The 12,500-nt window shown below is 40.0% G+C and overlaps 1 protein-coding gene and 1 long non-coding RNA gene across 3 annotated transcripts in view; one reads left to right on the forward strand and one right to left on the reverse strand.

Annotated features, from left to right (window-relative positions):
- The window catches only part of LOC126983656 (zwei Ig domain protein zig-8-like), a 167,207-nt gene that overhangs the window by 10,503 nt on the left and 144,204 nt on the right, over window positions 1-12,500 (reverse strand). Inside the window, exons 5-7 of one of the 2 annotated variants that reach the window (XM_050836595.1) lie at window positions 8,080-8,234; window positions 1,432-1,561; window positions 116-559 (exon numbers count right to left, since the gene is read on the reverse strand). In XM_050836595.1, coding sequence (XP_050692552.1) covers window positions 516-559; window positions 1,432-1,561; window positions 8,080-8,234 — 329 coding nt within the window. In that variant the 3' untranslated portion in view covers window positions 116-515. Of the gene's footprint in view, window positions 1-115; window positions 560-1,431; window positions 1,562-8,079; window positions 8,235-12,500 lie in introns of those variants that run through there. The other variant, XM_050836594.1, reaches the window with a different exon arrangement.
- Window positions 1-12,500, forward strand: part of LOC126983657 (uncharacterized) — a 134,499-nt gene that overhangs the window by 9,796 nt on the left and 112,203 nt on the right. The gene's annotated exons all lie outside the window — the stretch shown is intronic.

Genomic DNA, 12,500 nt, shown 5'->3' on the forward strand with positions numbered 1-12,500 from the left:
AGAAAAAAAAATCACCTACCCGATATGGATTTTTTAAGAAAGTTACCCTTAAAAAAACAGATCCATATAGAAAACGGGAAATGGATGAAATGGATGCAATGAAAATGTAAAAAAAAAGGACTCGGTGGAATATTGATTAAGTGGAATTGATACAAGTGGAGTGGAAAATAATATGGTGGAGTTTTTGTAGAGTATGGAAAAGAACAATATGCAAACTGGAGTGATTGGATGTTAGGTCAAGTGGATGAATGCGGATGAAGTGGATTGGAGCAGAGTGAAGTAATGTGGAAGAACTTTGTCTATCATGCATGTGGAGTGTGATGGAGTGAAATGGATGAGTCAAGAAAGGAGATCGGATGAGCTAACAAACGAGTGGATGAATGTGGATGAGGTGATGTAGAGTGGAGTGCAGTGGTGAGGATGAGCTCTGTCTGCCATGCTGTGGGAAGGAGTGATATGTTGTGCAATGGATGATTGTTATATTGAGTTAGGTGGATGAGTGTGGATGAAGTGGATTACTTGCCCTGCTGTGGAGTACGAAGGAGTGAAAGTGATGAGTCTGCAAAGGAAAGATGGATGAATTAGCAAGGCCAAAAATGGATGACTGTTGAGTGAGTGGATGACGGTTACCTACTTTGATGTGGAGGATGAGAGTTAAATCTATATCTGGAAACGAAAGTGGATGAGCTAAGAAGGAGGTGGATGATTATAAAGTGGAAAGAAGTGGAATTTTGAGCCTGGAATGAAGGATGGATGAACTTATGTGGAAGTGGATGACTGGATGAGCTTGCAAGGAAGTGGATAAAGGGATAAGCTTGCAGGATAATAATTAGATGGATGAATGATGAATGGATGAATGATGAATTAATAAATATTTCGTTCCTTGATGTGGATGAGCTTACAAGGGAATGAGTGGATGCTAAGCTTGACAGGTGGATGATGGGGTTTACCTACTACGATATGGAGCGTGTTGGATGAAATGGATGAGTCTTGAATGAGGAAATAAGATTATAAGGAGGTGGATGCATATATATTTTCCTAGTGTGGATGAGCTTGTAAGGGAGGGAGCGGATGACTATTAAGTGGAGGAAATGGATGAGGGTTACCAGATATGATGTCAAGTGTGATGGATGAGTAAAATTGGTGAGCATGGAAAAGAAAGGAAGTGGATGTAAGTTGAGTCTCATGAGGTGGATGAGTGTTAAACTGGTCAGGTGGATGATGTGGAGCGTGATGGATGAGAAAAATGGGAAAGTATGGAAAATAAAGGAAATGGATGAAGGTTGTCTCGTAAGGTGGATGTATGTTAAGCTGACCAGGTGGATGAGGTTTACCTGCTATGATGTTAAGTGTGATGGATGAGTAGAATGAGTATGGAAAAGAAAGAAAGTGGATGAATGTTAAGCTGACCAGGTGGATGACGAGGGTTACCTGCTATGATGTGGAGCGTGATGGATGCGTGGCGGGCGTGGGCTGGATGACACGTGTAGTTGCCTGAGTCTGTCCGTCCCACCGCGGCGAGGGTCAAGATACTCCCGTCCATCGTCTTCCTCACGGACACCTGGAACACGGGAGGACAGGTGTGAGACAGGTGTGAGACAGGTGTGAGACAGGTGTGATTAGTATTAAGGAAGACAGGAGTATGTAGGGCAGGGGTTATTGATAGGTGTAATTTGATTTTTTTTTCCTTCTCCTAGTATCGTGAATTGCTGTCCCTCTTTCAAATTCCTACTTATCTTATTTAATTTTTCTTTCTTTCCCAAATTCCTCTTCTCTTATCTTGTTTTCTCTTTTTCCTTTTCTTATTTAATTTTTCTTTCTCTTTCTCCCAAATTTTCTTCTCATTCTCCTTCTTGTTTTCTCTTTTTCCTTTTCTTATTTAATTTTTCTTTCTCTTTCTCCCAAATTTTCTTCTCATTCTCCTTCTTGTTTTCTCTTTTTCCTTTTCTTATTTAATTTTTCTTTCTCTTTCTCCCAAATTTTCTTCTCATTCTCCTCATTGTCTTCTCTTTTCCCTTTCTCTCTTTCCTTTCTCTCTCTTTCTCTTCCTCCCAAATTTTCTTCTCATTTCCTCGTTGTTTTCTCTTTTTCCTTTCCATCTTTTTGTCATTTCTTTCTCTTTCTCTTTCTTCCAAATTTTCTTCTCGTCCTCCTCATTGTCTTCTCTTTTCCCTTTCTCTCTTTCCTTTCCCTTTCTCTTCCTACCAGTTTTTCTTCTCATCATCTTCATTGTCTTCTCTCTTTCCTTTCTCTCTCTTTCTCTTCCTCCCAAATTTTGTCCTCCTCCTCCTCATGTTTTTTCCTCGCCATCCACTTTCCCTCATATCAACTTTCTCGCCTGCGTCTCCACTTTCTCCTCCTTCCTTCTCTATTCTTACTTTCCTTTTTCTTCCTCCTCTTACTTATTTTCCTCCTCCACTCCCTCTCGTTGCTCACTCCGCCATTGTCTTCCCTTCCTCCTCCTTTCCTTCCTCCACATTTTCCTTCTCCTCCGCTCTTTCTCCTTACCAACTTTATCATTCTGGCAGGTAAAGTAATTAAGGGTAGGACAGGTATGGCACAGGTGAGTTATTGATTGAAAAATAAGCCAGATATGAATAAGAAAACACAACACAAATTCGATAGATATATGTGACTCGATTTAAGGAAGAACGGACACCAAAGACATGTACACTAGAACTCGACAGGTGTTAATTAGGGTGGGCGGACAGGTGTAAACGAGACGACAAGGCCAGGTGAGAAAGGAGAACAGGTGAAGTAATTAAGAAAGAGAGCAGGTATTGAAGTAGGTAAAGGTTTAATTAGAATCTCTTAGGAAAGGGAAGGAGAGAAGAGGCGTCAGGTGGACGATAAAAAGAGGAGGATTAGGAGGAGGAGGAGGAGGTGGAGAGATAAGGAAGATTAAGATAGGAGGAATTGAGGGAAATTGAATACAAATGAAGGAAATTTAGAGAGAGAGAGAGAGAGAGAGAGAGAGAGAGAGAGAGAGAGAGAGAGAGAGAGAGAGAGAGAGAGAGAGAGAGAGAGAGAGAGAGAGAGAGAGAGAGAGAGAGAGAGAGAGAGAGAGAGAGAGAGAGAGAGAGATCAACAGACAGACAGACAGACAGACAGACCCACACAGACAGAAACACAAGAAGCACCATGGGATCACACGCCCGAATCCTTTAATCCCGCACAAATGGAATCAGATCCGACACAAAGGGATCGGAACCCACACTATAAGGTCTGGGATCCTCCTCTTGGCGCCTATTGTTTGAGGCCATTGTTATGCCGCCCCGCCAATTAGAAGGGAGAAGAAGGCGATTGTATGATTGTGCTAGGTACTGAGGGTGGGGAGAGAGAGAGAGAGAGAGAGAGAGAGAGAGAGAGAGAGAGAGAGAGAGAGAGAGAGAGAGAGAGAGAGAGAGAGAGAGAGAGAGAGAGAGAGAGAGAGAGAGAGAGAGAGAGAGAGAGAGAGAGTATCTATCTGTCTGTCTGTTTGTCTGTTCAGGTTACCTCTCTCTCTCTCTCTCTCTCTCTCCCAGCTAACATAACTTTCTCTAATAAAAGAACCAGAGGGACAGGACTTCACTCTCCTATTCTTTCCCTTTGTTGAGAGAAGAATCTAAACCTAGGATCAAAGGTCTCAAAGAAACACAATAGGATTCGATTTGTGCCGCGAATATCCAAGAGAGAAAATGACGCAATGACCACAAAAAACAGAAAAAAAGTAGATGTTGTATGTGTGTGTGTGTGTGTGTGTGTGTGTGTGTGTGTGCTACAGAGAGAGGTGGGAAATAAGACATGTAAGGAGGTAGATAAAAAAAATAGGAAAGAGTAGAAAAAAAGAGATAAAAAGGTAAGAAATGAAGGTAAGGAAGAGTGAAGAAAGAAAGTGAAAGGAAGGATAAAGAAAGAAAGATAAGAAAGGACGAAAAAAGAAAGGTAGGGAAAGGTGAGCAAAGAATAATAGGAAGCGCAAAAAGCGGTAGATGAAAAGGACTGCAAAGAGAGAAAGGTAAATAAACAGGTATAATAGACAGGTAGATAAATGATTAAGTAGAAAGAGAGGTAGAGACAGGTAAAGAGTTAGATAAAGATAGATAGTACAGGGTAGTATATGTAAGTAGGTGTCGATAGTGTGAAAAAAGTGGAAAAGTAGATACAAAGAGACAGGTAGACAGACAGGTAGATTAATAATTAAGTAGAAAATGATGTAGAGACAGGTAAAGAGTTAGACAAAGATAGATAGAACAGGGTAGTATATGTAAGTAGGTGTCGATAGTGGAAAAAAAGTGGAAAGGTAGATACAAAAAGACAGGTAGACAGGTAGACAGGTGTTAGGTATGCAGGCAGGTGTGGGTCCCATCAGCAGTTATTCACGGGGCCCAGGTGATGGCGTGATTCTGGAGTCAAAACACCTTCTGAATAGTTATGGGAGGGAGAGGACATGGGAAGTGCATTACAGAGGAGGAGGAGGAGGAGGAGGAGGAAGAGGAAGAGGAGGAGAAGGGAATGAGGAATGAAAACCTTTGATGCTGACGTATAAAAAGAAGGAAAAGAGGAAGCTGATGGGAGGAGGAAGAGAAGGAAAAAGAGGAGGAGGAGGAAAAAAAAAGGAAAAGATAATATGGAAAGAAAAGCTAAAATTGAATGATATATATAGAAAACAAAGAAAGAATAAATAGGAGGAAAGAAAAGCTATGATGTTAAAATATATATAAAGAAAACAAAAGAATAAGTAAACAGGAGAAATAAAGGAGGAGGAAAAGATGATGGGGAAAGAAAGGGTAGAAGGAGAAAGGGGAATAGGAGAGGAAGGAAGGAAGGGGGAGTGAAAGAATGGGAGGAAGGAGAAAGGGGAATAGGAGAGCGAGGAAGGAAGGGGGAGTGAAAGGAAGGGAGGAAGGAGAAAGGGGAATAGGAGAGCGAGGAAGGAAGGGGGAGTGAAAGAAAGGGAGGAAGGAGAAAAGGAAATAAAGAAAGGAAGGAAGGGGGGGTTGTGATGGGGGGGAGGGGGAAGAGGGGGATAGGAGTTGTCATTTGAAAGTATAAAATGAGAAAGAGGAGATGGGAGGAGAACAGAAGGACAAAGGAGGTAAAGGAGAAGGGTGAGGGAAGGAGAGAGAGAGAAAGGGAGAATAATTGAGATGGAAATGAGGGAGGAAAGAATGAATTAAAGAAAAGAATTGCAAAGAAGGAGAGAGAAGAAAGTAATAAAGAATGGAAGGAGGGAAAGGAAACAGGAGGAAAGGAGAGGCAGGTAAAACAAAGAGAGGAAGAGAAAGGAAGAGAAAGAATAGAAGACAGGGAAGGGGGAAGAGAGAAGGGAAAGGGAGGTGAATTAAGAGGAGAGAAAAAAAGGAAAAGGAGGAGAAAGAGAATAATGAAAGGAAAAATAAAGGTAAGGTGAGGTAAGGTAAGGTTAAGTTAGGTAAGGTAAGGCTAGGTTAGGTTAGGTAAGGTAAGGTAAGGTAAGGTAAGGTTAAGTTAGGTCAGGTCTGGTTAGGTAAGGTAAGGTAAGGTAAGGTAAGGTTAGGTTTGGTTAGGTTAGGTAAGGTAAGGTAAGGTAAGGTATGGTTAAGTTAGGTCAGGTCTGGTTAGGTAAGGTAAGGTAAGGTAAGGTAAGGTTAGGTTAGGTTAGGTTAGGTTAGGTAAGGTAAGGTAAGGTAAGGTTAAGTTAGGTCAGGTCTGGTTAGGTTAGGTAAGGTAAGGTAAGGTTAAATAAGGTAAGGTAAGGTTAGGTTAGGTTAGGTTAGGTTAGGTAAGGTAAGGTAAGGTAAGGTAAGGTAAGGTAAGATTAGGTTAGGTAAGGTTAGGGTAAGGTAAGGTTAGGTAAGGTAAGGTAAGGTAAGGTAAATTGAGGTAATGTAAGGTAAGGTTAGGTTAGGTAAGGTTATATTATGTTATGTTATGTTAGGTAAGGTAAATTAAGGTACGGTAAGGTGAGGTAAGGTAAGGTAAGGTGAGTTTTCATGGGAAGGAGAATGGAGAAAGGAAAATAGTGGGTGAGAGGAGGAGGAGGAGGAGGAGGAGGAGGAGGAGGAGGAGGAGGAGGAGGAGAGGTAAAGTGAAGAGGGGTTGTAAAAGAGAGATATGGAGAGATCGAATGAGTGTTTTCTATGCGGAGAAGGTATAAAGTGGAGGAGGAGGAGGAGGAAGAAGAAGAAGAAGAAGAAGAAGAAGAAGAAGAAGAAGAAGAAGAAGAAGAAGAAGAAGAAGAAGAAGAAGAGGAGGAGGAGGAGGAGGAGGAAGAGGAGAAGGAGGAGGAGGAGGAGGAGGAGGAGGAGGAGGAGGAGGAGGAGGAGGAGGAAGACGAAGAAGAAGAAGAAGAAGAAGAAGAAGAAGAAGAAGAGGAGGAGGAGGAGGAGGAGGAGGAGGAGGAAGAAGTGGAGGAGGAGGAAAGGAAATGTATTTATATAGACTCGTGTTGAAAGAGGTAAGAAGAAGCGGTACTTAGAGAAGGAGGAGGAGGAGGAAGAGGAGGAGGAGGAGGAGGGGGAGGAGGAGGAGTAGGAGTAGGAGGAGGAAGAAGAAGAAGACAGCAGTTATTTGTTTTCCTTTAATAGTTTCATTGTTATCGTTATTGTCCTCTTTTCCTTCCTTTCTTTCTTTTTTCTTCCTTATTTATTTATTTATTTTATTTATTATTTTCTGTACTCGATAACCTTCTACTTTTTTTCCTTCCTTCTTTCTTTTCTTTCATTATTTTCCCTCTTCTTCCCTTTCGTTATCTCCCTCCCTTTCTTCCTTTCCCTAATTTCCTTTCTCTTCCTTCCTCCTTTTTCTCTTTTTCTCCTTCTTTCCCTTTCTCTCTTTTCCTCTTTTCCTTCCTTCTTTTCTTTATCATTTTCTCTTATCTTTAATTGTCTTCCTTTCTCCTGCCTTTTCTTCCTTTCCCCTAATTTCCTTTCTCTTCCTTCCTCCGTTCTCTCTCTTCCTCCTTTCTCGCCCTTTTCCTCTTCATTTTTATCCTTTCCTTCCTTTTCTTCCCTTTCTTCCATTCCTTTATCTTCCTCTTCTTTTCCTTTCTCCTTTCTTTTCTTCTCCTTTTATTTCCTTCTCCTTTTCTTTTCTCTTTTCCTTCTATTTCCCATTCTAACTTAATTTTCTCACACTCTGAACGCCTTTCCGAGAGAGAGAGAGAGAGAGAGAGAGAGAGAGAGAGAGAGAGAGAGAGAGAGAGAGAGAGAGAGAGAGAGAGAGAGAGAGAGATTTATCGTTCTCATACATTCCTTATTCTCTTCCTTCCATCTTCTCCTCTTCCATCTTCTCCTCTTCCTCCTCCTCCTCCTTCTTCCTCTTAACCTCCTCCTCTTCCTCCTCTTTTATTTCTTGCTATCATTTCCTCTTCTTCCTTTTGCATTATGTTTTCTCCTTACCTCCTCCTCCTCCTCCTCCTCCTCCTCCTCCTCCTCTTCCTCTTCCTCTTCCTTCTCATTATTCTTCCTTCCTCCATTTCCTTCTCCTCTTTTCTCTTCCTCTGTCCCTATTTATCTTTTTTTCTTCTATCTCTTTCTTGGTTTTCTCTTCTTTTCTTTATCTATCTATATATGTCTATCTCTCTATCAATCTATCTATCTATCTATCTGCCTATCTATCTATCCATCTATCTCCACGTATCCATGTCTTAACTCAATTTTTCATCCCTCCATTCAGCCTTTCTCTCTCAACCACTATCCGTCTTCCTCCTCTTTCCTCACCTCTCTCACTCTCTTTACCTCCTCCTCCTCTTCCTCCTCTTCCTCCTCCTCCTCCTCTTCCTCTTCCTCTTCCTCCTCCTCTTACCTTTCCCTAATGTCTTGGAAAATTGTGTTGAGATATTGTGACATGTGTGTGTGTGTGTGTGTGTGTGTGTGTGTGTGTGTGTGTGTTTATCATACATGGATACATTCTCTCTCTCTCTCTCTCTCTCTCTGACACATCTCTTCTCTGTCTCTTTCCTTTCTTCCTCTCCCTTCCCCTCCTTTCCTTCACTTCTCTTTCTCTTTTTTTCCTTCTCTTCCTCACCTCACCTCCACTCTGACACCTTTCCTCTCACCTTCCTTTTTCCTAACCTGACCCTCACTCTCACTTTCACACACACACCTTTCTTCTCACCTGTCTATTTGTGTCGAAGTTGATCATGGTTCTGTTGTGGTACCAGAAGACGTACTCGGGCGGCTGAGTGTGTTGGCGCAGGGAACAGTTCAACACGACGGAGCTGCCCTCTTGCACGTATCGCTCCGGCCCGCCTGCGATTTCTGCCGAGGCCTCTGTGGGTGTGGAAAGAAGGAAGAGTTAATGAGTGCAAGACGTGTGTTAGACCTGTTTTCTTGGACACGTTCGCCTCTCATAACATGGGTAGTTTTATGAGCCTAGTGATAGTTTTGACGAAGCATTTGATGGCGGGTTAGAGGTTAGTGTCTATTGTTTATGATATGAAGGTGACATATGTACGATGGGTGATATCTGTAATGGGCAAGGCGTCTGTACCCTGAATGTGAAAGCCTCTTATGAGAACCCAATTAGTTTCTTTTGTGGTCTTGTGAATTAGTTGTGAAATAGTTGTCTGAGTAAGTGCTTTAGAGTTTTGACTACACATATTTCAAATTTATAGATAGATGTAACTTAAATGACTTCATACATATCTTAAGAGGATTTAGATAGTTTCAATATATATGTTTACGTAGAAAAATGGAAGGAGGAGAAGAGGGTGACAGACTACAAGCTTAACAGAATCCCATTCATAAATATCTCCTGCTCGAATGTCTGTGAGAAAATGAGGAATAAAAGAAAGGAAAATGATGGAAAGACAGGATGATAAATGATACGACACGTGGACATTCATACATTTCCGTTCATATCCCCATTTTACATTACTGGATAAGGAGGTAAGAAATAAGCAACGAAAGAACTAATGACTGACGGATACATAATGACCTCTCTTATAATCACACCTGTCTTTATTTGGGAGAAAGGGAAGAAAAATGAAAGGAGAGAGATAACACCTGTCGGATATGTAATGACTTCGGTAATACGGGAATTAAAACTCTGTGCCCTTCCCTAATTCCGGAGACCAATAAGGAAGGAAGGCGAGGGAGGAAAAGTAAAGTATTAGGAACGCATAGCTAATAAGGGAAGGAGAGAGAGAGAGAGAGAGAGAGAGAGAGAGAGAGAGAGAGAGAGAGAGAGAGAGAGAGAGAGAGAGAGAGAGAGAGAGAGAGAGAGAGAGAGAGAGAGAGAGAGAGAGAGAGAGAGAGAACGGTGAAAAAAGAGGAGAAGAAGGAAAATAAGCAAATAACAGATAGGCATAAAGGAAAACAGTTACACAAGAATATATTTTTTTCGTCTTTTGCTCTGTTTTCCTTTTGCTTGCTTATTTTTATTCTTCGTCTCCTTTCCCTGTAGGTATAACATTTGGAACACGTATTGAACATGTATAGTTCAAGCTTGTTATTCTTGATCCCTGGTTAGTGACGAATTAGAATATATATTTTTTTCCTAAACTTGTACTGCTTCATAATTTTAGTCACACAAGAATATATATTTTGTGTGTGTGCTTTGCTTTAAAATTATGAAGCAGTACGAGTTTATGAAAAAAAGTTCTAATTCGTCACTAACCAGGAATCAGGAATACCAAGCTTGATTTATACATGTTCAATACGTGTTCCAAATGTTATACCTACAGGGACGGGAGACTAAGGAGCACTGTGGTAGATTCATATTCATTCATTAGTATCCCTATTCATCTCGTATTATTATTCATTCCTATTCGTATTCCTATTCATTCCTATTCATTCATTCATTTAGTATTCCTATTCATTCGTATTCCTATTGTGGTAGATTTATATTCATTCATTCGTATTCCTATTGAAGAGTCGATAGGTAGACAGATAGATAGATAAATAGAAAGATATATATTCAGTTTGATTAATTGATTGATAGACAGAAGAAGAGATAGATAAGTAGACAGACAGGTGTAAAAAATGGGGGATAAAAAAAAAGAGGAGTAAAGAAATTAAAGAAAGGAGAGGCAAGGAAAGGGAAAAAAGAAGGAGAATTAAAAGGAAGAGATAGATGGATAAATTGATAGATAGATAAATAGATAGATAGATAGACCAATGGATAAGTGGTTAAGATATGGTAGTAGGTGAAGAAACTGATAGATAAGAAAAGATGATGATGATGATGATGATGATGATGGTAGTTAAAGGGTATTGTTGTAAGAGTGAAAATGATTTAGTGGTGAAATTGAAGAGAAACGAAAAGAAAGGCTTGAACCTAAATTGGGGGATTAATCTCTCTCTCTCTCTCCTTCCTTCCTTCAACTTAATATCAACTAGAGTAGAAATGCAACGTTTTGGAGTCTTCTGATTAATGTAAAATCACTTAGGTTTAAGGACAGACCACCAAGTCTGGACCATGGGGTCTGTGTGGTCTGATTTTCTGTGTAATGTGTCTCTCTCTTTATAATCTTAAAGTTCATTGTATATATTCGAATTTTATCATCTCGTTCGTCTTTCATAACGCCTGATCATCATCTCTCTCTCTCTCTCTCTGGTATTGTTTTCATCATATTTTTCCTTCGTCTCATATTTAGCATAACTTCTCTCTCTATTTCTGCTTTATTATCGCATTTCTCTCTGTACATGCTTTCTCTTTCTCTTCCTTTGTTTATATTCTCTTTTATTCTCTCTCTCTCTCTCTCTCGCTCTTTCTCTTTTTCTTTTTTTGGCTATTCTTCTTCCTTCTCATATTTCTTTCTCTCTCTCTCTCTTCCATGTTCGTTCATTTCTTAATATAGTTTCCCCTTCCTTTGTTGGGTTTTCTTTCATTCCTTACTTTCTTTATTATTATTAGTGTTATTTTTCTCCGTCTTTCGCATATCTCCCATTTTTATTCTTTATTTGTTATTCTTATTTACTCTTTGAGAAGAGGAAAAGGTTCAATGGTATCAGATTAAAGTATGTTTTTTTATTTTTATTTGGGGTGAATTTTTGGATAGGTATTAAAAGGTAAATATTTCAAACAGGTGATTTTTGTAAAGGTGTGTGTTGGTAATTAGTCGTGAGAGGTATGTGTGTGTGTGTGTGTGTGTGTGTGTGTGTGTGTGTGTGTGTGTGTGTGTGTGTGTGTGTGTGTGTCTCCTTCTTCTTTGTCTTTATTTATTTTGTCTTTTCTTCCTGTTTTTGACTCTGTTTTTCCTTCTCTTTCTCCTCTTCCTCTTCCCCTTTCTTCCATTTTCTTCATCTACCTTTCTTCTTCTTTCTCCTTCTTCTTTGCCTTCGTCTTTTACTTATATTTTTCTCCTGATGCCTTTTGCTTTCTCCTCATATTTTTCTTCTATATTTACCTCCCCCTCCTCCTCCTCCTCTCTCTTTCTCCTGGTATTGTTTTCATCATATTTTTCCTCGTCGCACGAAGCCAAACACTTCTTCTTCAATCGAGTCGTTAATGTTTGGAACTCTCTACCCTGTGATGTCGTTGATAGTACAACAGTTACGGCCTTCAAGAATAGATTAGACAAGTGTTTTGAATCCAACCAGCAACTAAGATATTACTCATTGTCGTAATAACGTTAAGTTCTTTCGAATACTGGTGTCCTTGTCCGCTTTTATCGCCCGGTTAGTGGTAGCAGTAATGGTAGTTCTTTCCTCTTTCCTACATAATTTCCATACAGTTTTTCCATGCTGGGATGGGATGGGGAGGAGCCTTCGCCTTTGCTGTAATTCATCTTCCACCTTTGATTAGATAGTTTGTGTAGCTTGTCACAAACAGCCTCGTAAGGACCATCAAGTCTGCTGTTGTTTGTTCTTTCTTTGTGTTTTTTTGTGTTCCTTCTCCTCCTCCTCCTCCTCCTCCTCCTCCTCCTCCTCTTGTTTTCCTCAAGCCCATCGTAAATGTAGGAAGGGATGATTGCCTTTCTCTCCTCCTCCTCCTCCTCCTCCTCCTCCTCCTCATCTTCTTTCTCATATTGTTATTGCGACTTTTCCTCCTCATATTTTCTTCTTTTCCTTTTTCTTTTACCTTCTTTTCTTTCTTTTCTTCATCGTCCGCGGCTTGCTTCTTCTTTTTCTTCTTGATTTTGTTCTTTTTCTTGTTCTTGTTCTTGTTGTTCTTCTTGTTCTTGTTCTTGTTCTTCTTTTTCTTTTTCTTTTTTCTTCTTCTTTTTCTTCTTCTTCTTCTTCTTCTTCTTCTTCTTCTTCTTCTTCTTCTTCTTCTTCTTCTTCTTCTTCTTCTTCTTCTTCTTCTTCTTCTTCTTCTTCTTCTTCTTCTTCTTCTTCTTCTTCTTCTTCTTCTTCTTCTTCTTCTTCTTCTTCTTCTTCTTCTTCTTCTTCTTCTTCTTCTTCTTCAAATTCTCATTATCCACATCTTCATTTATTTCCACAACTTACTCCTCCTCTTCATCTTGACCTCCTCCTCCTCCTCTTCCTCTTCCTTTTCTTCTCCTTCTTGATTCTTCTCTTCATCTTCCTCTTTTTCCTCTTCTAATGACTCTTTCTCTCTTTCTCTTTCTCATAACTTATCTTCTTTGCTAT

This window comes from Eriocheir sinensis, chromosome 54 (genome assembly GCF_024679095.1).
Source record: "Eriocheir sinensis breed Jianghai 21 chromosome 54, ASM2467909v1, whole genome shotgun sequence".
In the NCBI taxonomy this organism is placed as follows: Eukaryota; Metazoa; Arthropoda; class Malacostraca; order Decapoda; family Varunidae; genus Eriocheir; species Eriocheir sinensis.